General features: G+C 34.0%; 1 protein-coding gene across 6 annotated transcripts in view; it reads right to left on the minus strand.

Annotated features, from left to right (window-relative positions):
• Positions 1 to 26677, minus strand: part of ARAP2 (ArfGAP with RhoGAP domain, ankyrin repeat and PH domain 2) — a 267935-nt gene that overhangs the window by 75922 nt on the left and 165336 nt on the right. For all 6 annotated transcript variants that reach the window (XM_077136560.1, XM_077136561.1, XM_077136562.1 and 3 more), the window contains exons 17-20: positions 14737 to 14881; positions 12549 to 12651; positions 11659 to 11857; positions 11297 to 11360 (exon numbers count right to left, since the gene is read on the minus strand). In XM_077136560.1, coding sequence (XP_076992675.1) covers positions 11297 to 11360; positions 11659 to 11857; positions 12549 to 12651; positions 14737 to 14881 — 511 coding nt within the window. The remainder of the gene's footprint in view (positions 1 to 11296; positions 11361 to 11658; positions 11858 to 12548; positions 12652 to 14736; positions 14882 to 26677) is intronic.

The raw sequence follows: 26677 nt of genomic DNA on the forward strand, positions 1-26677 counted from the left end.
GAAGTATAAAGGATAAGACATTGAAGATAAGTTTGGAAACATTCACTGTGCATTTTTCTTTCAACTTCCTAGACAAACTTTCAAAACAGCACATACTAATCATCCAGAGTAGGCATTTTTCCTCCTGGAAAAGGAGAAAAAGGATGAATTATTTTTATTACTGTGAATGACATATGGTCAAAGGAATTTTTAAATGCAATAAAATGCTCTCATTTTAAGTGTGCAGCTTGAAAAGTTTTAACAAATGCTTATGTTCATGTAGCCCTCAAGACAGTCAACAAATAGGACATTTCCAACATTTACAAAACGTTCCCTTATAACCCTTTTACAGTGAATCCCTTCTCCGATCACTTATCTCAGGCAAAAACAGACATATTTTCTGTGACTATGTATTAGTTTATCAGTTCTATAATTTCATATAAATGGAATCATACAGTGTTATTATTTTGTGCCTGGATTCTTTTGCTCAGCAGGAAGTCTTTAGATTCATACACACTGTTAAGACTGATACCTTTACAATGCTGCTTACTATTCCTCATATGAATATATGATATACTCTGCTCTGTTTATCCAATCACCATGGAAGAACACTCAAATTTTTTTTCAGTCTTTAACTATCACAAATAAAGGCAATATAATATTCACATAGGGTACATGCTATCATTTTACAGACATGTTTTCATCTGTCTTGGGAAAATATCTAGGAATTCAATGGCTGCAATATATAGCAGTGTACACTTAACTTTTTAAAAAACTGCTAAAGTATTTTTCGAAGTGATTATGCCATTTTATATTTTCACCATCTTTGCCAATACTTAGCAATGCTATTTTTAATCTTAGTCTTTCTAGTGTTTCGAATGTTATCTCACTGAGGTTTCAATTTGCACATCCCTAATGTTCAACATCTCCAAACGTACTTGCTGGATACGCACGTATCTTCTTGAAGGAAATATCTATTAAACTTTTTTTGCCAAATATTTTATTAGATTTTTTCTTCTATTGTTGAATTATATGAGTTTCTCATATATTTTGGATACAAGTCCTTTATTAGACACATGCATTTTGAATATTTACTTACAGTGTGTGTATAATTTTTCTTGTTTTTCTCCATTTAATCTAATTTTTATTGTTTAAATAGCAAATTTTTAAAATTTTCGTTTAGTTCAACTGAACAGCTTTTTTTTGGTCATTTATGGTTCTGATATATGCACCTTTTAAATTTTCTTTTCTTTATATTTGTTAGGACCTTTAATAAAATGTTGAAGAGGAATGGTGACAGTAAACACCGTCACCTTATTCAAATATTTGTAAGGAATTTTTTTCCGTCAGACCAAAGGTTAGTTATAATATTCCCTTATCTTTTAAATATATAGAGGATCTAGAGTTAAATACCCTCTTTCATCCCTGACATTTGTAATTTGTATCTTCTGTCTTTTCTTCTAGCTAGTTTGATCAATTTTATTAACTTTTTTTGAGAAAAGCTAAGTTTATCAACTTACCATTTCAAAGAACCAGATTTCAGTTTCACTAATTTCTGTACATTTGTCATTCCCATGTTTTTAATTTTATGAATTTCTGTACCTAGCTATATGATTTCCATAATTATTTGTACTACTTTGTGTTTAACTGGTCTTTTTCTAGAATTTAAGAGAGAAGCTAAGATGACTCGATTTAAGAATTTTTTATTTAATATAAATAAAATTACAAGTATCCTTGAAAGTGCTGCTTTATAACTACATCTCACCCATTTTGATATGTTTTCATTATCATTTGATCAACATATTTTCTAATTTTCCTTGTGATACCTACTTTGAGGAATTGATTACTTAGAAATATGTTTAATTTCTTAAACATTTAGGAATTATTAAGGTATCTTTCTGTTATTGTTTTAAATTCAATTCCTTTTTGACCTGAAAACCTACTCTGCATGATTTCACTCCTTTAAACTTACATAAACTTGTTTAGTAGCCTAGGATATAGTCCATCTTTGTGAATGTGCCAGTGCTCTTGAAAACATACAAGGTATATTGTGTAGTTAGGGGTACACTATTTTATATATTATCAACTAGGTCAAGTTTTCCAAGTTTTCTATATCTTTATCTGGTTTTCTATCTTCTTGTTCCATCAGTTAATGCCAGGTAAGAGTTGAAATCTTCTACTGTAACTATGGTCTAATCTATTTTTCCTTTAGTTCTTTTTAGTTGATGTATTTTGAAGCTCCTTACATACATACTAAAGACTGGTATGTGTCTTCTTAATTAATTGACATCTTGCTACATTTAATTTATTTGTCTTTAAACTGTGTTTCTTATACACAATGTTGTATCTTGCTTTTTTATCTAGTTTGGCAATTTCTGCTTTTAATTGTTTTCAACCATCATCATTTAATATAATACTTTATTTGATCTCTTTCAGGGCTTATCCTTACAGGAGTTTAGAGAATAAAGCCAGGCTAAAGTGTAGGGGCAGCCTTGATTCTTTCTGCGCATGTATCTTTTTTGGGGCATGTACATCTCGCCCTGGTAATCCCCCCAATTACACAGATGCCAATGTCCTCCCCTCTTCCCTAGGAAAGTATCTTCATGGTCTCAATACTGCAATGTATGTCCTAGAGCTAGCAATCCCTTGCTTCCGGCAGTCCCTGGATTGCTCTCTGTGTTCTACAGGAAAGTTCAGTTTGCTGCCTTCTACTCTCAGGGCAAGTTCTAGAATGGCCAGTCCCTCATATCACTACCAGATAAATTTGGCAAGACAAACATGCTTCCAGTATGTGCAAAAAAATTACTTTGTTCCTTCTAAAAGCAGGACTAAAAATTTGCACTGAGAGTGTGGACCAGTTCTTTTCTGAGCCAATAAGGGGGTGGGGGAGGAACGAGCCATGGAACCATGCAATCCTATCAACTTTTAAGCAATCTTTTCGTTGATTCATGCTCTTCCTGCTACTGCAGTCTTTAAGCATTGAGAAAGATGTTTCATCGAGTTCTTGCTGGTTGTCCAAAACCTCCGTAGGTGGACAGAGCATTGAAGTACCTCAATTTGCTATCCTGTTGGGATGAGGCTGATTTGTTACTTTTTCACACCCCTAGAGATTTTGATTGTGTGCCAGATATTGTGATAGTTAACTTGTTGAGTATCTGGATTGTGCCGTTTTTCTTTACAGACAGTTGGTGTTTTCTTTTGCAGGTAACTAAATTACTTGTGGAATTGTTGATACTTTGGAGTCTGTTTTTAGGCTTTCTAAGGTAGGATGATTTTTAATCTAGGAATGATTTAATTTTAATACTAAGGTGCTACCTTTCTAAGATCTCTAATAAATGCCCTTTGTGTTTAATATGGTCTAAGCATGCTGGATAAAATGCACCATATCCCAACCCTGTGTAAGTTCTAGGTATTGTTCAACTAATAGTATCTTGGGACTTGCTTTTGCCTGGCTCTTGGCATTTCACCTACAAGTGCTCAGACTGATATTCAATCAAAGATGCAGAAAACGCCTATGAAGATTTCCGAGAATCTGTCTCTACATACCGTCCTCTTTTCTGGTACTCTGTCCCACAAAATCAAGCTACCAGACTACCCAAATTTCTATTTGCACCTCTTCAACTTCGCAAAACTATAGCATCCTGCTTGAGTTACCCCCATCCCTTTTCAGCCATGAGCTACAAAGTACCTGCAGACATGGAGCAAAGGTGATCTTGAGGCTAACCTCACTTGTTTCCCTTGTCTCAGTGATCACAATATTGGATTGTTGTCTCTATGTCTGAAATCCATTATTTCATATATTTTGTCCAGTTTTCTAGTCAATTACAGTAGGATAACAAGCTCTATGCCAGTAATTCATCCACAGCCAGAAAGGGGAGACTAGAACTTCATTTTTTTGATCTTTGCACCCATACATCATCTTCATTTTAGTTTACAGAGATACACTATTTTTTCCCACTCCATCTCCAGAAAAGGAACTGCATCAGAGAAATGGAGTTCTACTCAGAAACAGACAAATGCCAATTATTTGGAAAACAAGCAGAAGCAAAGACTGAGGCACAATAATGTGGTAGGAAATATTATTTTAAATAGCCTGTTTCTTCTGAAGTCAACAGTTCAGTAAAAAGATTTAAGGTACCTGATTTATAGAGAAAGGCAAGGGTTCCAGTTTTTCAACCTTATCTCTAGAGACTATCGATCAACCACCTACAGGGAGGTAAGAGACCATCCTGTCATGACGCTGCTCAAAGCCTTTAATAGAGTTCCACTGGCAGCAAAATGAATCTAAATACTTATGTTTAACAACAATTTTTAAAAGTTTTAAAATAATTTAAAAAGACATCTTATGAATCTTTGCAAAGGGCGCGAAACTTCTAGAACAAGGCAAGTTATAATTAAATTTAATTTAAAATGCTTATGTGGTATCAATCAATCTTTCCAGATCCATGACTTATGCTTCCCCATTAATAACTCACGAGAGAGGCCAAAACTGGTCTAAAGTTGTTCTCTACTCAATTCTATTACTTTAAACTTATTATGTCTACTTCTTGGAATATTTTAAACTCTCAGATTCCTCAATTCTTCCTACTGAAATCTACATTGGTTTCTGGACCCACGTAAACATACCCCCTTCTAAAAGGATTATACTGATCCCACATATGTAGAAGGAATTTTCCCATTCTTTTGTATATACTTTTTATATGATATTGTTTTTATTTACCCATAAGATTCAGGTAAACAGAAGATGTTGTGAACTGAATGACATAAATTTTTGAATAAAATAATACAAACTTTAAAATCCACATTTTGTTAAACAATCACATATCCCCTCTATCATAATTCTCTTTAGAATAAATTACTTCATAATGTAAATTTACGTTCTCTTTCTTTCAGCAAAACCTGTGGGGTGGTATGAGAAAGGAATTTTTTGTTTGCTTTAGCAGCAGTCAGATTAAACCATCTTTAAGAATGAAGTCATTGGAAAGTTACAAAAGTAGTCAAGTTGAAATTATGGAAAATTGGCTACTGTTTAATTTGCAATTACATGCACAATTTAGAAACTGCTGTAAGATAATTCAGCCTCCAGAGTATTGCAAACATATCATCTACTATAAAACACAATTCAAGGGGAAATAAAAGATCATATTCAATAAGCTGATATAGATAAGGAATCCTAAATTTCGGATGCTAATTTCCCAAATTGCAAAAAGCAGTCTATGCCATAATTGTGGGACATATTGATAAAGTGTTTATTACCAGTGCCAGCTTCTTTACATATAAAATTTTCAATTAAAACTGAGATGCAGTCAGGCTTGGAAGCCTTCAAGTAAGTTATGCTTTACTATAGGTCAACCAAGAAATATGAAAAAAACAAAAAAACAAAACAAAACAAAAAACCCCACACAAAATAAAATGACCCTACCAGTTTCTTTCTGAGAACACAAGTTCAGTTATTCCTATTGTGTTTATCATAACCAAGAGTATTTCAGCAAAAGCTTAAGGACAGTTGTGGGGCTCTTTTGTTTTTGTTTTTTTTTTTTTGCAAATGAGCACACAGGCAGCAGCTACAAAATGTAAAGATGGGGAACACAGCTTATTTATCAGAATGAGATACACAAAGAATGAGGTTAAAGTACAGAAATAGCTTTCAAATTTTAAGTAAAGGGTGTTGTATTCTATTGAACATTTCATTCAAAGTGGGGAGATATGACCTCCTCTCCAGGAAAATGCCATTATGACCCACTGTCCAGGAAAATGCCTTCGGAGCTAGTGGTCTAGAATATGCACTGACTAACATAGATATTCTAAAACATGATTTTTTTTTTATCAAACAAAGAAATCCTGACTAAGGTCTAAAATAAAAGCAGAGTCTAAATCCCAAAATAGCATTAAATAGTATGCCAGAAACCCTTAAGTGTAACCAAGAAAGCTTTATTTTCAAAAATAATAATTTTTAAAGTATACAAAGAATACACATTAAAGCAACACCATCTGGAACACCTTCTGTTTAAGAGTTTTTTAGAGCAAAATTTCTCTATGTGTGGAAAATATTATTGCAATATTTTACTGTCTAAAGACACTCATGCAAGGCATATACAGAAAATTAACATGAAGATTAAAATATATATCTAAATAGTGACTTTTTCAGTAGAAAATTATCAATTTATGGACTTTCCTTTCAAGGCTTTGTTTCCTCCTCCTTGCTTTTAGGAAATATTAATATATTTTAGCACTTTAATCAAAGGTAGACTGGCAAGAAAAAAGATGTGAAATTAATTATTAAATTTATTTATGATTTGCAATTCCAGCTCACTGTTACAAAAAAAAATAAAGGTTAAAACTTACAGTTAAAATATGTGCTGATTTCTCTTCCAGGTGCATTATTTCTACATGCCATTAACATGAGTAATTGGAAGTTGATTTATTTCTCAAAACCATATCTGTCATGGACACAATTTACTTTATAAGCTCACAGTCATTATTCCCCAAGGGGATAACAGATCAAAAAAAGAGACGAAAAAGAAGACAAGGCAGTGAAATTCTCTTATTCTGACATGGTATTGAAACAGCTCTTAAAAATCACATCCACAATTAACTGGCTATGTTTGTCTATTGGGGGAGAAAAGTACATATTCCCTATCTTTAGTAAGTGATACACTCATAAAAACCACCCAGGCCAAAAGCTCAGGAGTCATCTTTATCTCCTAGCTTATGAAGCAACTGGAAATCATCAGATTGGTATCTCTCTCAAAATTCCACTGCCAGATCTAGAAAACTACCAATATTTCTAAACCCATTCATCAAATCCTCTTTTATTGCTGATATAATTGAGGAATAAAAAACAACCTCACTTGGTTTTCTCTCCCTGATACCTTCAATTTCTTTCTTTCTACTACTCTTATATATCAGAATTTCAACTTGCTCAAGCTCAAACAATCTTAAAATGAACTGCACACATATCCTTTCTTAGGTCAAATTTTTTCTACCTTGCTAATCCCATTAACTTCCAGACATCTTTGACAAGCTGTCCTCACCAGCTGTCTCAATTTATTCAGCTCCCACCCTTAATTTAATTCAGTTTCTGCTTTACCACTTCTGCTCTCCCCAAAGTCACCAAATGGCCTTTCAGCCATTATCTCCTTATCCAAAGGTGTTTCTGCCCTTATCAGACACGTCCTCTTAGCAGCACTTGACATTTTTGACTATTCCTTTCTTCTTGAAACACTCTGTCTTCCTGGGCTCTGTGAAGACTCTCTGTTGCTCACCTGTTTTCAGGATAAATGGGCTTAGTCTCCCAGAAAGGCTACTCCTTCCATGACAACTGTCCCCACCACATACACACACACACACGCACAACATGCATTCAGCAGGGCTCGAACCTGTAAATTCCTTCCTTTTCACTTATATACTCCTCCTAAGTGATTTCTGCTTTTCCCTTCTGTATACTGATAACTCCAAAATCTATACCTACACCCCATATCCTTCTCATGAACACCAGATCCATAAACATAACTTTCTCCTTGCAAATTCTTCTTAGATTTCTTAGAAGCTCATGATCAACATGTCTAAAATCCAACCTATCTTCCAGGTTCTCTTTAAACCCTGCTCATTTTCAACTATTCCCTGCCTGAAAGCTACTTCTTCACAAACTATATGAAGCCTATTTATCCACACACTATATACATATACATATACACACACTCGTACATGCGTACGCGTACATATACAAATATACAGATATATAAATAAGGATGCTCTATTTTGCACAAGGATAAGGTACCCTGTGCTGGTACAATTGTGTGCTCTCTGCTGTTTCAGGGTTCACAGTCTAGTGTACTCACTATCTATCTGGCTGATTCTCTACTCTTACTCATGTTGCTACCTCCCTTCTCTCTTTGCTCCACCTTTAATTAGGTAGAAATAGTGTGGAAAAATACATGGATATTTTTATTTTCTAATCAAATGTTTTTTAAAATTTTCTAATAAAATTGCATTTTCTAAATGCTGGAATTTTTAATTCAATAAACTTATATATTCGGACATCTCATACCTTTGTTGAGTAATTTCCTGAAAATGTTGTATACAAAAGTATAGGTAAATTAACACTTAACACTTGTTTAAAAATGGTTTTTAGGTTGTTACATTAGAAATTGGCATTGCCTTGATTTCAAAATGGATTACTTTCCTCAATACTTTATAGGTACTAGATGGTTGGCCAAATGTGTAAAGTACTGGTTGGCACATGGTAAGTTCTATATATTCTCATCATTGTCTTATCATCATTACTAATGAAATTATTGGGAAATGTAAGTAAAACAGACCTAAGTATATGATAAACATAGTTGTTTTCATATGACTCATATTGTAAGGCCACTATTCAGAGAAAGAAGGAAAATGACTTGGCTATTCATCCTGGCATTTCTAATCCCATCAAGCATTTTCCTACAAATGCATTTCACATTACTTGTTAGTAACACATGTAGAAAAAAGACTTTAAAATTATTATCAAAAACATGATTAAGCAGTTGTGACCAGTATTTTGGAATTTCATTAGTTTGCAACTAACCCATGTAATATAGAACGTGTCTGTATTACAAATGGATTTCACCCTCCGATTCCTACAGTGAAGAAAAAAGGTCAAGATGTACAGAATTTGAAAAAAAAATTAGCCTTTGGCTTTTGTATCTTGTATTCTTGGGGGAGTGTACCACATGCAATAAGAACTAAATAAAAATTCACAAAGCAAACACTTCTAATCTAGGTTTACTATTTATAATTAAAATGTATGCACCACTATAATTATTGATCAAATCTTTCATAGGCTTAACATAGCAGAAAAACACCTTGGCTATGGTAACCTGAATAAGAGGAAATAAGAAGGATAAATACAATGAATTTGGGCAAGTTTTTGCTTGTTTATTTCAGAATGTAAATTCTGCGAGCACAGATACCAAGTCTGTAATGTTAATCATTTTTGCCTGTAATGGAGGCAGCTGACAACAGGTTTCCATAAATTTCAATAGATTGCTAAAGGTACATTTGTGCTAATACTTAAAAGTCATGATACTATCTACAAATAATAATCTCTCAGTATAATTTCTGAAACATGTAGTTAATAGTACTCTAATAGTGGCATAAAAATGTTCATTACCTAGTACCAAAAGTCAGAATCTAAAGCACCATGATAAACTTAGAAATTTATGAGCGAAAATTGAAAATCTTCATTATGCTTCTGGTGGCCTGCAGTTCTGTATCCCAATAAAACATAATCTTAATCCATGTCTGGGGGTATGAATGCATTGTAAATAGTTTGATGAGGTTCTTTCAGTAAAGGTGTGGCCCAAACGAATCAAATGAAGGCCAAAGAGAGAGAAGCCATGAAATATAGTCAGAATCTGGAAGTTAATGGATCCAGGAAGAGAAAGAAGATGCCACCATGTGCAATGCCATGTGAAAGAAAAGCCAAGGAACCACAGAGTTTGCCAGCTAGCCAGAAGATACTGACCACAGCAGGAATCGAGCCTTCCAGCCTCTGAAACCATCAATCAATAACATCCTGTTATTAAGCTAACCCACTGTATGGTATTTGTGTTAGCAGTCACAGAACTAAAACATTCCTGTAAATTGAAATACACAATCTGACACAACATCTAATCGGCAATACGCCTGGAGTCTAAAGCTATTGATTGACATCTTCCCAAAAGTTGAAGATAAGACAGGTTCAGATAACTGCTGAAAGTCATTATCCATACCATCAGCAAGGGAAATAACTAGAGCGAAGGCTGAGTTTTATGTATTTCTGCAGCTCCCACTATCATAAAGCTAAACATTCTGAATCATTGTAACCAAGGGATTGTTTTTAAAGCAAATGACAAAATAATCAAGGAAAAAACATATGCAAGCACTATACTTTCATTCAAGTGCTATCAAGATGATTCAAGCACTATTATCTTTCTTTTCCTGACTTCTAAATAATAAACGTCCTGGGGATTCAGCCTCAGTTCTCTTTTCTATCCATACTCTTTCTACTAATTCCCAACCCTTATGTTCTCTGTGCATCTGTCACCTCAAAGAACATTCATCATTCATGAAACTGCTCAGGTACACACTCTGGGGTCATCCTTGACTCTGTCTCTCACATCCCACATTAAATCTATCAACAGACACTGTCAGTTCTCCCTTCACCATAAATCTAACCACTCCTCAACACCATGTCTTAAGTAAGTCATCTTGTATCCTATCTCTGTATCACCATCCTAACTGAATGCCTCACTTTTATTTTTTTCCCCCAAGTTTATTCATCTGGCAGCTGGGGAAGTCTTTCAAAATGTAAGTCAGAACTTTCCACATTCCCATTTTTAAATTGAGTGACTTCCCATCAAACTTAGAATAAAATTCAAATCTTTATACAACATGACCTGTTAGGCCCCATATGATTTGGCTCAAGGCTACCTCTCCTATCACTTCTTCCTACTCTCTCACTCATTATAATCTCCCCAGTCACAGCAGTGTCCTGGTAGACGTTGAACTTGACAAGCACAACACTCTCTAAAGGTATTTAAATATGTTTGAATCTTTGCTAGAAACCCTTTATCCAAACTACTACATAGTTTGTTTTTTCACTTCATGCTGATCTCTGATCAAAGATATCTCCTCTTACTATCTATCAAAAACAAAATACCATTCCATCACGATCTCTCTCTCACCTTATTTTTCTTCATAGTATTAAAAATGGATTGACATAATACTATGTAAGTAATTATTTGTGTCTTTTTATGCTGTTTACTCCACTAGTATACATGCTTCATGAAAAGAGACCTTGTCTGTTTTATTCATCACTGTATCCCCAATAGCTATAACAAAATTTGATGTACATGAGTAGTTTAATAAATATTTACTGAATAAGTAAATAAATCCAGGGAATAAAGTTTTCACTATGAATAACCCACATGCCTAGGTAACACAGGATATTATTTATATCCATTACCACCTACATTAGAAATGCATTTATAAAAAAAATGCATTTATAATTATGAATGTGTAACAAAATACTTGCATGTTAATGTCCAAATATTGAAGGCTTTAGAATAATACAGTAATTGACCACAGTGAGAAGTTCTGCATTAAAACAAATATGTAAATTTTGTTGGTATGCTCTCTATTGAAGAAAGTATACACACACACGTACACATACTATTCAGAAAATTTCCATCAGGTTTCAAAATGATGGGTTTTCACTGAAGAGGATAAATCAGAATATAATATCTCCCTAGAGTGATGTGGTAAAGAACAAAAAAAGACAAAATTCATCACTTACCTCCCTTTTTCTACCAAGAGCAGGACATCCAATTTTTCCCCATTTTGAACCATTGTGCTGATTGCTGGAGACACAGGAGAAAAGCATGAACATATATTTTTAAAATATTACACTTAAATACCCAGAAAGATATAATTATTAATACTATGTATTCATATGTTCAGGAATGAGCCATTATACCTTTTTTGGGGGAAGGGGGAGGGAGATGCTGTATGGTCTGGGAATTGAACCTAGTTTCCCATATGAAAGGTGAGCATTCTATGACTGAACCACCTGTACATCCAAGCCATTACAATTTTATGTAAACAATACAATTTTCATACATCGTAAATAATTGTGTCCAAAATGAGGAGACATCTTACTTAGCTCTTGCAGTCTCCTTAAGTGCATTCTGTCTTCCTGAGCTTCTTGCATGTGAAGGCAAAAGCGCAGACTAGATTTGTCCATAGCAAACCAGCCTCTTCTCCACTGATCCAGGGCATGGCAATCCTTGTAGAAGAGTTGGCCAATCAAGTCATAGTCAGCTTCTGTTAAGTTTTCAGCAACAAAGGGAACAAAATGCTGTTAAAACAAATACAGAAAAGTAATAAAGACAGTGAAAATAGGAAATTCCTTCTCTATCTACAGTTATAATGAAAGATTAAAACATTAACTATTTTTTTCTATTTTAAAGACTTATAGATTAACCCAAATTTCAAAACAATTATTGAAATTTGTTATCAGTCTTAACATTGAACAGCAGTAATACATCTCCAAATCACAGCATTTTAAACCATTTTTATTGTACTAGGTGAGTTGAAACAGAAGGCATTCTCTAGGTTGATTTGTGACATTTTTCAAAATGTTAACCTTTAATGTTTTTCCCCATTTATATCTTTTACCTAATCTGTTTCTTTCCTCTTTGTGTACCTCATGTTAATATATCAACCTACAAAAAGACACATGCAGAAATGACTTTACAATATTGAAAAGATTTTAACCCTAAAAATATTTCCTTAATTTTAAGAATGATTTACCCTAAGCCTACAATGATTTATTCTCTGCTTAAGGTTCTACAAAGGTAGCTCTTAAATTCTCTTGACTGCAAGATTTTAAAATCTAATGAAATATTGACTTTCTTCCCAGAATCCTGTATAAAATTTTCATGGCCTCCCTTTGAGAATCCATAATTCTCAAATTAAGTAATCTTGGATTACTTAACAACAATAATAATACTCTTTGGATTAAGGGTAGGGATGTAACATTTTATTACCTTGGCTATTGCCTCTGTCCATTTTCTTTGAGCTTGAGATGATTCCGCACCAAATAAAAACACACGTTCTGAAGGTAAGTAGATCTCAAAGGTAAAAATGGGGCTATAGCGTGCATGAATAAAAGATACCATCAGTTAAGTTTGGCTCTTATGAAAATAAAAACACAATGTTCAAATTTTTAATTAAATTCCTTAGGCAAATGGGATAATTAATCAATCTACATAACATTAATCAATTAATCAATCTATATAACATTCAACTGATAGTTTGCATTTTATTCAAATGTGTTAATACAGTGGATCAGACAAAGGATTAACCTTCTGATTACTAATCGCTCTACCACATGACTTTGTTGACACCCTGGACACTCAACAGCTAACTGATGTGGAAAATGCCTCCCCATCTCTTCCTCCTTCTCATATTACTCCTAGGTTTACTCTGACTTCTTTTCCAATGCAAACATTGTCCTAACAGTTCTCTAACTAGACTTCTCTTCTTCTTCACAAATTTTCCTTGTGTCATCTCTTCTTATCCCAAAATCCCATTTCCATATTGTAGATAAAATCAGAGCAGTATCTCACGTCCTGATTTTCTTTTTGGGTTCCTCACCCACAACTCCAACTAATTTCTGGAACACGCTAAGTATGTATGTTGCTATTACCTCAAAATTCAAAGTACCCTAAACCAAAGTCAACTTCTTCTTCCTTCCTTACCCCAAACTTGTTGCATCTCCTTCATGTCTTAACTTAGGATTTTATTTCTTCTTTTCCTTAATGTCAGTTCATCTTCTAATCACTCAATTAATAATTATCAGTTCAATCCAAGATTCTCTCAACCCACTGTTTTCTTTCTTTTTCATTATCTTTCGCTAAACTTTAATCAGTTATGGTCTTCTTCCAATCTCTTCCTTAACTGCTCCTACCAGCTTTCTTTCTAAAATACAAGACTGGCTAACTTTTCATTGCCTAGATACTGAGTTCAAATTCTATAATATACTACTTAAGGCGATTCAAAATCTAGCTGCAATGCATTTTTTTTTCCCCCGTGGGCAGGCACTGGGAATCGAACCCGGGTCTCTGGCATGGCAGGAGAGAATTCTGTCACTGAGCCACCATCATACTGCCACACATTTATTTTTAAATCTAATCTCACTGTTACTCTCCAATGACCATCTATTTGCATTAGTTACATTTCATCAAAAACATCTTTTGAATATGTTAATATGTTGACACAAAATAATATATAATTATTTTAATTTACATTTATTTACTAACTAAGCAACTTAGAATGCTGTAAGACATATTCAATTGATTATTGATCTAGAATAAAAGCAATATTAAGACTGTTATGCTAAATCATACTGATAATCAATTTTGTTCACATAAAAAAATCCAATCAGATTTTTGGAAAATAATACTCCAACTAGTTTTTATTAGTCATTATAAACTAATGACAACATTTTATGTAATTCTATATAAATAACGGTTTTGCAAACCTCTTTATCATACAAACTATTAAAATATGATGTTTCTATAAAACTGATTTTTTGTATTTTAATATTTGTACTTTCTCATTATTTAGCTTTCAATTTTATGTAAAAAAATAAACTTTCACACCAAAAATCCCAGATGGTCCATAACTCACTCCTCACAGAAGTTACATTAAATTATTTTGTGAGTCAAACATAGTAAATAATGCTTACACTTTTAATGGCAGCTTTTCTCAATCTATCTATATGCCAAAGTAGATCATTAAGGAATTAAATAGCCTTAATGTTTTGTTTATTTTAAAGTAAACAAATCATAACCAAATGTTCTGTTTTGTTGTCTACATCTGTTTTAACCATGATTTTCATTAAAAGAATGTATAAAATTTGCCATTAGAACCATATTTTAGTTAGTAAATCACAAAAAACTATGGGATTACAATATCTAAGAATAGAATGTTTTAAATTTACTTAAGATGAGTTACAGCCTTGTCAGCCTTTGATACTACCTAGTTTAATTTTTCAATTTTCCCACTTTTCAGTGAATACACTAAGAATCACTCAGAAGTTGAAAAATGAGCAGGCTTCAAGAAAACATTACAGCAACTGAAGAAATGGAGTAATAACAAAACTCCTGATAGCCAGTATGATAAACATCTCAAAATACTTTTCACCTCTTAACTGTTTAATGTCAGACCTACCCGGTATTTAAATAGAAGTCCTCCTTGCGTACAGCCAGGCAGATAACTTCATTGATATTAATGGTGCCATTAGGTGTGGTAGACTTATCATTTTCATAGTAACTCAAGAAGCCTCCTTCCAAAACACACCACTTTTTACTTGTCTCTGAATTTAAAACATAGCAAATACACAAATTGTGCTATAACATAAATGCAATTTTTTAAAATATGGGCTTATATGACATGGTTTAAAGAAATAAATATCAATTTCTTAATTTGTGTAAAGACCATGTGATCATTGCATAAGATTTATAGTTGTCACACTTTCTGCTCTCAGAAAACGTACAACCTAGTAGCAAGTGATGAAAAAACAAAAATTGCCATGACACAGCTAACTAGAGAAGCAGGCAGATCCAGAGTTTGCCTACTTTACAAAGAATTAGAAGGGGAAAAAGGGATCCTAAAAAAGTAAGACTGTGGCTGGTGCTAGGTAGGTATGCAAAAATAAGAAGGGGTCAGAACTGCAGTGACCCTAATGCCTTTTAGTGAATTTTGAATTTATTTTGTACAAGGCTCAGCCTACTATGGCCTGGGAGCCAACTCCAGACAGAAACCTATTTTTATAAATAAAGTTTTATTGAAACTGCCATATCCTTTCACTTATGGCTGCTTTCCCACCACAAGGGCAGAGGTGAGTAGTTACAAGCAGAGATCACCTAGCCCACAAATCCTAAAATACTTAATATCGAAGATTTTTCAGAAAAAGTTTGCTGAGCTTTGATTTTGTAGGCGATAATGAACCACTGAAATGGTTTCAGCAGAATATAGTTGGATTTGAATGTCACATACTGCTGACTATGAAAAATGGATTTGTGAGGGAGAAAGTGAGGCTAGAAACAGTTTAGATCACTGCTGCCAGGAGTTAAAAAAGGACTGAATGCGGGACAGCAGACATAGGGACAGGGAAGGGGGTGGGAGAGTAGGGAGGCAGGGAAGGGGATAGAGAGAAACAGGGGAACTCACTTGAACAAGAATATACTTTAAGGAGATAAAACACACATTGATCGGATGTGAGAGGAAAGGATAACTTATCAGTGACTATATCATTAATAAATTTTTATCTGTGATTACAAGATAGGCAGTGAGACCTACTTTATTTAAAAGAAAAGAAAACAGAACCAGTTCTAGTGTGTGTAATACCAGTTTTCTTTAAGATATACTGAATGAGAAGTAGGGCTGTTGGAAATCCAAGTAGAAATACCTATTAGGCAAATCAACCAATGAATTTACATCTTTGGGGCAAGAAAGGGTTTAATAAATAGAAAAACATTAAATGCAGATGATACTTGAAAATATAAAGTAGCCAAGGAAAAACCTTATGGAACTTAAAATTGTAAGGAGTGATGTAATAGAGAAGGGTCTGTGAGAGTTAAAAAACAAATGGTAAGATGATAGTGTAGAAAACAGAAAAGGAGAAAAGCATTGCAAACTGAAATGATTACCAATATTAAATATAGCAAAAAGATTTAATAAGTTAAGGGCTGAAAATATATTCGCTAGTCTTCATAAAGAGAAGTTACTAGCTACTTTACTAAGAGTGCTCTGAAAGAAGCCAGTTTGCAGCATAATGAAGAGTAAATGAGAAGCAGAACCAGTCAGGATAGATCAATGACGTGCGTAATTAAAGAAAGGACATCATAAGTTCAAATGAAGGCATTAATTGGTGTAAGGCAAATGAAGGACAGACAAAAAATATTTACTGAAATTAACCAAGGATGAACATTCCTTTCTCAGAAACAGAAGGGGATAAGAAAAAGAAACAAATACACAGTTAGATACTGAGATGAGGAGAATAACTATAATGGTACCACACCCCTGCTTATTTGTAAACCAACTAATGCATATTGTCCGTCAAGACCGGGCCTAAGCACAACCTCCCTGGTACTTTCCCCAATGCTCTTTCTCCCTCCCCAGGCTGAGTTAAATATCTCCTTGGGGCATCTTTACCACCACATAAACCCTAAAAGACCCTGGGATCTAACAATGCCTCCATCACTGACAGGATATCCATGTAAAAGAACAACCTAACATTTCCCCATTTAACCACATTCGGAAATGTATTTTAGTGCCATTAATTATGTTCACAATGCTATGCTATTATCACCACCATCCATTACCAAAATACTACCTATACAATGGGAGTAAATATTTGGAAACCACATATGTATAAAATATTTAATATAGAGAATATATAAAGAAATCCTTCAACTTAACAACACAATGACAAGCAACTCAACTTTTTTTTTTTTTAATGGAACTTACAGTAAGATGAACCCAGTATATATCTCTATTCTCTCCCCAAGCCTCGAAAAAATAACACTGAAGGGGTAAAGGCATAAATGCAAAAGGAAATAAACAACAAAGAGAATAATAGAGTCTATAAAACATGACTTGATTTTTCTCAGAGGCAGAAGCTGAACCCTTCAGGCATGTAAAAAAGATGTATGCAATGTTCTACAAAGTTCCAGAGATGCTTAAAGATGCTAAGTCAGGAGCTTCATGATGAGAAGTAGGGCTAACGTCAAGTGTGTGTATATATATATATATATATATATATATATATAAAATCAAGTTTTTATATAATTCCTAATTCTAGGCAGCTAGGCAATAATCCCTCTTCGCTCATACAGAAGGCAGGAACTTTCTATGGAAAATTTAACCAGCAAGATTCAGGCCTAGGAGACTGAAGCATCACCTGGGGACAGGGGTGAGGTGCCATACTAGAATTAAAGTGATTATCGATATTGTATATATTAAACAGTGAGATTCCTATTTACCTTACTACAGTTAGATAACAAAATGCTGCAGCCAAGCATAACCATGACCTCCTCCCCCAAACCCAATACAAGAGAACTATATTCTCACAAGAGAATGATGGAGTCTTCTGATTGATTCCAACCATTTAAAGAAAAGTCTCCAACATGAAAGACAGAGACCAAAAACAATACAATAATGATATATACTCTTAAAACTGTCATTAATGTCAAACAGGTAAGGTAAGATATTTCATCCATAACATAGGAACAGCATGCTATGAAAAAGAAAAAGAACAGGGAAAATAATTCTTGATAATCAAAAATATATCATGATTTTTTTTTTTTAAATCAAGAGAAAGCTTGGAAAAGAAATTCTCCCAGGAAGTAAATCTTATAAAAAGTAAAAATGATAAACTCAGATTAGCAATCTCCAAGGTACAACATACAATTAACATTGCTTCTAGGAAAAGAGAAGAAAGTATAGATGAAAAAATTTATCAAAGATAAATGGATAATGCCGAGAAATGAGAATATAGGAAACAACTTTTTGTTTTTCATTAAAACTATGCAGACATATTGTTTTTATAAAATAATAAAATTAAACACAAAAATAAGTCACCAGCATTACCAATTAGAGCATTATATCCAAATTGGGTAAAAATCCACAAAATTGTGACAAATCCAGAAGGTGCAGTTCCCTAACACTGGCAATGCTCAGCAATCTCAGGTTTGGAAGCAGAAGCAGTGAAAATAGATACTGGCCAAGCTGTTCACTGAAGCTGTAGGTAGAATAGAATTCCAAAAGAGGAAAGGAATTCCTGGAGGTAGCAAAAATGCTCAGGAATAGAATTAAAGCAGAAAAAGGGCCAATGAACCAGAACCAGAAATATTCAAGGGCTGATGAACAAGGACAACAGAAAGGGTCAAAGAAATACACACAAAAATAAAGTCAAACCACAAAAATGTAATTATGGAATTAACATTATTTTCAATGTATACCCTGAATCAGTTCTGCTAAAGCCCCGACTATAATACAAGAATACATTTTGGAAAGTATTTAAGTTATACTGGTTACCAGTAGATCTCATTCAATGCAACCATTAAAATAGGGTCCATCCAAATGAAAAAAAGTGAACAATCAAATGAAGATTAGGTTAAAGATAATTGTTACTGACTATGGAAATAATAAAACAGGAGGAAAAATTAATAATTGGTACTTTTTAACTTTAGTGCTTACAATGGAAGTCAGAACTATCCCAAAGGTTATACCCACCTTTAATAATGCATACTTAATTTGGTTTAGCTCATTTAATTCGAAAATAAAATTTGGGGTAGTTTCTAAAAGATGTAATGCTTATTTGTTACAGGAGAGTATAATGAAAGACAGCAGGGCTGGGAAGAAGAGGCTCATTTTAGACATGGACATCTTCTCCTTCTGAATTCTGAAAGTTATGTGCAATTAAAACATGCCTATTTACTCTTTAAACTAAACCTTCTAGTGGTTTGTACGTTATTGCACTTGCCAAAAGTCTCCATGCTACTGTTTGCATTTAGTTTATTTCCTGACTGAAGTTTATGCACAGAAAATATAAACGTGAAATAGTTCAAACAAAAGGAATGAAGGGGAACCAGACAGAACTAACATGATCAGCTTTTGCGCTGCAAAGTTTATTTATCTTCATCATTCCTTTTGGATTTTCTACATTAAAAAAATACAGGGCAGGCCACAGTGGCTCAGCAGGCAGAGTTCTCACCTGCCATGCCAGAAACCTGGGTTCAATTCCCGGTGCCTGCCCATACAGAAATTAATTAATTAATTAATTAAAATTTTAAAATAATAAACAAGGAACTTCACTGAGCACCAAAAAACAAATCATGTATATTATATATTTCCTATTGAAAGATACTAACATGTGAAAGTCAAATTTTAAAAGATTTGCGTTATTTTCTATAGGTTGTAATGATATAATTCAAATCCTAAATAAACATACATTACTGAATAACTCTTTGAATAAGTCAGGTAAAATACTGAGCTCAAATTTTTCAAATAAATAATACTAGGGAGAAAATAATTGTTTGAAATTTTCAGATCCCCTTATCTACAAGATTTGTTTATGTATTTATGCTTTTAGAGCTGTTGTAGGTTTACAGAAAAATCACGCATGGCTTTCCCACATAGCCCCTCTCTCACACAGTTCTCCCTATTAACAATTTGCATTAGTGTTATACATTTGTGACAATTGGTGAAACAATTATTATATTCACACTTTTAACTATAAGGTTATAGTTATATACTTATAGAATTTAAGTATATATAGTTAATCCTAGCTACATTAGGGTTCACTCTCTCAGTTGTACAGTTGTTTTGTTTGTTTTTCCTGGTAACTTATATACAATCTAATGTTTCCCATTTTATCTACTTTCAAATATACAATTGAGTGGTGTTAATTGCATTCAAAAAGATGTACCCCCATCGCCATCATCCATTGCCCAAATTTTCCATGACTCCATATAGACACTTTGCACCAAACGAACATCAATTTCCCATTCTCTGCCCCCTCCCAGCCCCTGGTAACCTGGTTCTAATTTCTGACTAATGAATTCACATATTCTACTTATTTCACATAAGTGAGATCATATAATATTTGTCCTTTTACATCTGGCTTATTTCACTCAACATGATGTCTTCAACGTTTATTCATGTTGTTGTAGAATGCATCAGAACTTCATTTCTTTTTACAACTGAATAATATTCCACTGTATGACTATACCTCATTTCCTCAATGGGTAAATGGATATTCACCCATTGAGGGCATGTGGGTTGCTTCCATTTTTTGGCAACTGTAATAATGCTGCTATGAACATCAGTGTGAAAATACCAGTTTAGGTATAAACCTATAAGCAGGATTGCTATATCATATGGTAATTTTTCTCAGGAATTGCCAAACTGCTTTCCACACAGTCTGCACCATTTTACGTTCCTACCAATAATGTACAAGAATTCCTACTTCTTCATATCCTCTCCAACACTGTAATATATATTTTTTTAATATTTGGCATTTTAGTGGGTGTGAAAGGGTATTATCGTGGTTTTGACTTGCATTTCTATTTCCCTGTTGGCTAATGAAACTGAGCATCTTTTCAGGTGTTTATTGGCCATTTATATATATTCCTTGGAGAAATGTCTATACAAGTTTTTGCTCATTTTTAAATTGAATTATTTATTTTTTTGCTGTTGAGTTGTAGGAGTTCTTTAAAATTGTGGATATTAAACCCTAATCAGATATGTAGTTTCCAAATATTTTCTTTCATTCTGTATGTTGTATTTTTACTCTCTGGTATATAAAGTTCTTTGGTATACAACATTTTATATTTTTATGAACAAATTTTTCTTTTGTTTCTCATGCCTTTGGAGTAAAGTCTAAGAAACCACTGCCCTGAAGATGTTTCCCTATGTTTTCTTTCATAAGCTTTACAGCCCTGGTTTTTATATTCAGGATTTTAATTTATTTTGAGTTAATTTTGTATACGGTGTGAGGTAAAGGTCTACCTTCATTCTTTTGCATCTGGCTATTTAGCATTCCCAGCATCATTAGTTGTAAAGACTATTCTTTCCCCATTGAGTGAACTTGGCACACTTTCAAACTCAGTTAATCACTGGTATGAGGGTTAATTTCTAAACTCTTAATTGGATTCCATTGGTCTATAGGCTTTTTCCTCTAGGGATTTTAAAATTACTTCCTCACTATCATGTTTCTAGACTTTAGAAATTATGAAAACTCTCAAATTGTAGTTCTTGCCAAGAATTAAACTATATAATGAATCATCCATATTGTATTTGAAATATATTAGATCTATAGACATTAAGGCTAATGACAAAAGTCTACAGATTAGTTCTAATAAATTTACTGTATAAATTAGATAATTTCCTAATTCTGCTCATTGTAGTATGGTTATGTTAGGAAATGCTTTTTTATTTCCTTAAGAAACACACGCTGAAATACTTAAAGGGGCATCATTACTGCAACTTATTCTTAAGTGATTCTGAAAAAAAAGTGTTTGTGTGAGTGTGTAGATATACATATATGTGAAGATATTTATGTATATATATGTTTAATCACACACATAATCATAGATATATACATATATGTGAAGATATACATGTATATATGTATGTTTAAATAGACACAGACACAATCACATATACACAAAAAACAGAGAGATAAGAAAGTAAATATAAATTGTTAAGATTTGGTAAGTCTGCATGAAAGCTAATGGGATTTCGTTGTACTTACTATTCTTGTAAGTCTTTTGGAAGTCTGAAATTTATATCATAAAATTAAAAGTTAAAAGAAAAAACTATTAAATAGCTCTCTAAATTTCTCTTTATCATATTATTAGAATATTAGCCAGAGGTGGTGGCAAGAAGTAGAAGAAAGAAAACAAGTAGATGAGTTTGCCTCAAAAGCAATCAAGAGGAGCAATACTCAAAAGCTAGAAGCCATTAGGCTGTACAATCACTATATCCTGAGGAGGCAAATGCCAAATGAAAATCTGAATCAAAGTCAGCATAAGCAAACACACGAAGAATTTTTTCATCGGTACTAGAAGAGAAAGCTAACAGAGACCCATTTCTACCTGAAGGTCATACATTACTCCAGGGTTCTCAAGTCCTGAGTTACAGTGTATACCCTAACAGTTTCATAATAATCACAAAAGGTCATATATTTTATATTAATACTCACTGCAGATTTCTACACTTTAGCAAAAGGAAAAGACAAAGTATTACTCAAAGGGGGGTTGTGAAATAATTTCAAACCAATGTACTCAGACGGCTAGAATAATCTTTTAAAATGAATGAAACCAAAATGCATATTTATTCAGTATATATATATTCATGGGCCTTGAATGATGAATAGCTGGCTGGCTATATTCTCCTAGCAAGGCACAAATTAAGAACTATACTTCCTGCCCCCAGGCAGCTTGTGTTTTAATGAAAGAATGAAAGGGGATATGTGTTTGGAAGCAGTAACTATCACATGGTCTAACTTTGAACCCTTCAAGGGTTAGAAGATAAGAATATACTTCACAGAAAAAAAAACAGGTTTTGAAATAGTCCTTTATGAATTAAATGTATGTTTCTAAAGTAACAAAAAAAATCACTCAGAGGTGCAGTCATTCCATAATTCAGGGAAAGTGCAGAGAACATATTTTGTTCTATATATGAAGTTACAAAATGGAATACAAAATTGCAGAGGCCAAGCCACAGAATCTTCCATAGCAGGTGTTCACAAGCTTGTAACTTTCTCAATAAACTGAGAGGGAATCACTGGAAGGTCTTCAATAAAAAATGTCAAATGAATGATGCTGAAAATAAATGTGAACACAGACTTCATATATGTAAACTCCAGTGGGAAACAAATGACAGATCTCTTTAAAAAGTGGGTACAAACCCATTTTAAATTAGGAATATGAGCTTAAAGAGATTTAATCTCATTGCATTATCACTACTATAATCATTTATTAGCTTTACCTTTATAAACGAAAACAGGCAAGAGGTTGGACATGTAGGCCCAGATAGTATCTTTGGGGACTTATAATTAAGAAAGATGTGACAGGAAATCTTGACGTTCCTATTCATTTGGGGAGAAATAAAAAGCATTGGATTATATTGGTCTTAGTACAATTCAGGCATACTCTCCTGACTTTGAGAATGTCATTACCTTCTGTGAATCTTCTCTGCTTCTAAAGAAGCCTTTCTGTTATTCAATTTGTGTCCACTGGAAACAAATTTGGGCCATAGAACGAGTGACTCTTGGGACTCAACTGTTCACCATTTTGGAGCCTGCATATGGTACCAGTGACTGGACTGGTCTGAGGGAGGAGTCGTTTGTTCATTCTTTCTACTCAATCTCCATGTTTGATCAGGGAAGAAAAATATTACTGTGGGATTTACCCAAGCATGGGTAAAGGGCTCTAACCTTTGAGTTTAGACATCAGGAACAGCTGTGCATACATATTCACTGCCTCATTCTCTTCATATCATATTTATGTGCCAAGCACTGTGCTAAGCACTTTATATATATCAATTCATTGAATCCTCAGAACAACCATATTAAGTCAGTTTTATTATTGTAACCTTTCTTTTTACCCTTTCACAAGCGCAGAGCATTAGCTGACTTTCCCAAGGCCACACAAGGTAGCTAGCATCAGAACTGGGGATGAAACCCTAACAGTTGGGTTCTGAAAGCTGCCTTCTTAGGTATATACTGCCTTTCTATGGCTGATATGTGTTTGAAGGATATATGTCCATTAAAAAATATATATATTAGGGGGAGGATGGGCCATGCCTTCTAATAAATATACACACAATAAATCTGAGATAGTTAAGGAAAAACTATTATTTTGAAATCATTATTTCCTGATGAAGAATTTCTTAAACTCCAAAAAGTTATAACAGAATGACAGTGATCAGAGTCAGCTGAAAATCAGACTCTGATTTTCATTTAATTATAAATGTTTTTTTAGCCTTAGAAAAACATCTTTAAATCGAGTAAGTCAGGCATTTATAGCACAAAAGATCTTCAAAATCCCACAATGCTAATTCATGAAATTAAATACAAACAGAAAAAATGGAGTTTCTAATAAACGATTTCAACTACTTTCTCTTTAAAAACAAAACACTGTGTCCACAAATCAAGATAAAGATACCAAGTGGGAAAAATATGGTTGAGTGGAAGGAAGAGAAAACAAAACCAGGATGCTATTATTCAGCTCTGTACTTATGTTTAACAAGAACTATCAATCTTTCTTTCCACGAACACTAAATTGAGAAGGAAAAAAAGATAAAAATAAAAATACAGATCAATCTTCATAACCAGAGGCTAGAAGAACTTTCAAATCCTGAAAACCTCAACTGACATTATGAAGCCTCTGTAACTCTCTCAAAAAACGTATACATTATATTCTCAGACTTTTTTCTTTGTTTTTAATCATTTTTCTCTATGGCCATTCTAACAAGCACTAATGGAGTGGTACAGTCTAGGTGCTGGCCTTTCAGAAGCAAAGGTGACAACCATACTTTAATCTGTAAATCTTTCCACCAATTCATTTCCTTCAAGAAGGCTGATGTTCAATAGCTGCACCATTGCAGAATCTTGAGGGAAAAAGGGAAAGAAACAAACCCAGAACTTCCTGTGTGGTTCAACCTTTTCTTCACTTCGAAGCAGGCTCTTGCAAACAAAATATGTTTTACATCAGTGATTATATCTTTTTATGTCCAGATCCAAAATAAAACATTAACATTTGATGTATTTTTATATGACTGCTAAATTGACTGGAGAAATGGTTATTCAGTGGAAATTTATCATATGGCTACTAGGCCTCATTACTGTTTTAAGCAGAAAGATCAGATAATCCTGTACAAACCAGAAAATATTAACGCCTTCAGTGGGAATGGGAATAAATAAATGGAGGGATCCCCGACATGCTGCAGTAAGTGTGATGATGGAAATAAACAGTACCCTATGAAAGTGGGAGCACACTTTAGTAGGATGTCAGAAAGCCCTCTCTGACTACAAGGCATTTTGATTAACTACAAGATGAGAAGGAGCTAGACTAGGGAAGGTGCCCTAGTGCAGAGTGAAGGGCAAGTGCAAGCCAATAAAGAATGTGGCACATTCCAGGAACAGAGGGGAAACCAGTGTAACTATAAGCACATGAGCATAGAAAGGAGTGACAAGAGATGAAGGTGGGGAGAAATGAGGTCATTTGGGCCATGGTGATGATATATTCTGGATTGGGAAGCCACTGAATATCTTTAAGTAGCAGAATTACATGATCTGATATACCTTTTTTTTTTTTTTTTGCACGGGCAGGCATCAGGAATCAAACCTGGGTCGCCGGCATGGCAGGCGAGAACTGTGCCTGCTGAGCCACCATGGTCCACCCTGATATACATTTTTTAAAGACCATTAATGCTGCTTTGTGGAGAATGTGTGAAAGGTTTTGCAACAGAGGCGGGAGGGTATGCTGACTACTGGTAGGATGGTATCTGTGGAGATGGAGAGTAGCCACCTAATTCAAGATCAATTTTAAGTTTGAAATGAGAGAACTTGCTGATAAATTGCATAGAAGAATTGAAGACAATCAAGGAATAGTTTGCAAGGAGAGTATTTGCAAATGAAGTCATTTCTGTTGTGCTGTATAGCCAACATACAAAAGTTCAATGTCATATTACTTAAAATAGAATGTTCCAGTGAGTTAAAAAGGATTTGCAAAGTCCTCTTGGGGGAATGGTGAGAAAGGGAAAAATTCAGCTTTCCCTAGTGGAGAATTCTTGATATTCTCACAAGCAGTGGAGACAACCAAAGCAATAGGCTGAGCCCCCAATCTTGGGTTTGTTCATATGAAACTTAATCCCACAAAGGATAGGTCAAGCCTACTTATAATTAGGCCTAAGAGTCATCCCCAAAAGAAACTCTTTTGTTGCTCAGATGTGGCCTCTCTCTCCAGCCAACATGACAAACAAACTCACCGCCCTCCCCCTCTCTATCTGGGACATGAGTCCCAGGGGTGTGGACCTTCTTGGCAACATTGGACAGAAATCCTAGAATGAGCTGGGACTCAGCACCAAGGGACTAAGAAAAACTTCTCAACCAAAAGGAGGAAGAGAAAAATGAGACAAAATAAAGTATCAATGGCTGAGACATTCCAAACAGAGTCGAGGTTATCCTGGAGGTTATTCTTACGTATTAAATAGGTATCACCTCGTTAGTCAAGATGTAATGGAGAGCTGACTGAAAATGTAGAGCTGTGTTCCAGTAGCCATGTTTCTTGAAGATGATTGTATAATGATACAGCTTTCACAATGTGACTGTGTGACTGTTGAAATCTTGTATCTGATGCTCCTTTTATCTACCTTATCAACAGATGAGTAAAACATATGGAATAAAAATAAATAATAGGGGGAACAAATGTCAAAATAAATTTAGTATGCTGAAACACTAAAATCAATGAAAGGGAGAGGTAAGGAGTATGGTATGTATGAATTTTTTTTCTTTTCTGTTTCCTTTTTATTTCTTTTTCTGAATTGATGCAAATGTTCTAAGAAATGATCATGATGATGAATATGCAACTATGTGATG

The sequence above is a fragment of the Tamandua tetradactyla genome, chromosome 19 (assembly GCF_023851605.1).
Source record: "Tamandua tetradactyla isolate mTamTet1 chromosome 19, mTamTet1.pri, whole genome shotgun sequence".
Taxonomy (NCBI): domain Eukaryota; kingdom Metazoa; phylum Chordata; class Mammalia; order Pilosa; family Myrmecophagidae; genus Tamandua; species Tamandua tetradactyla.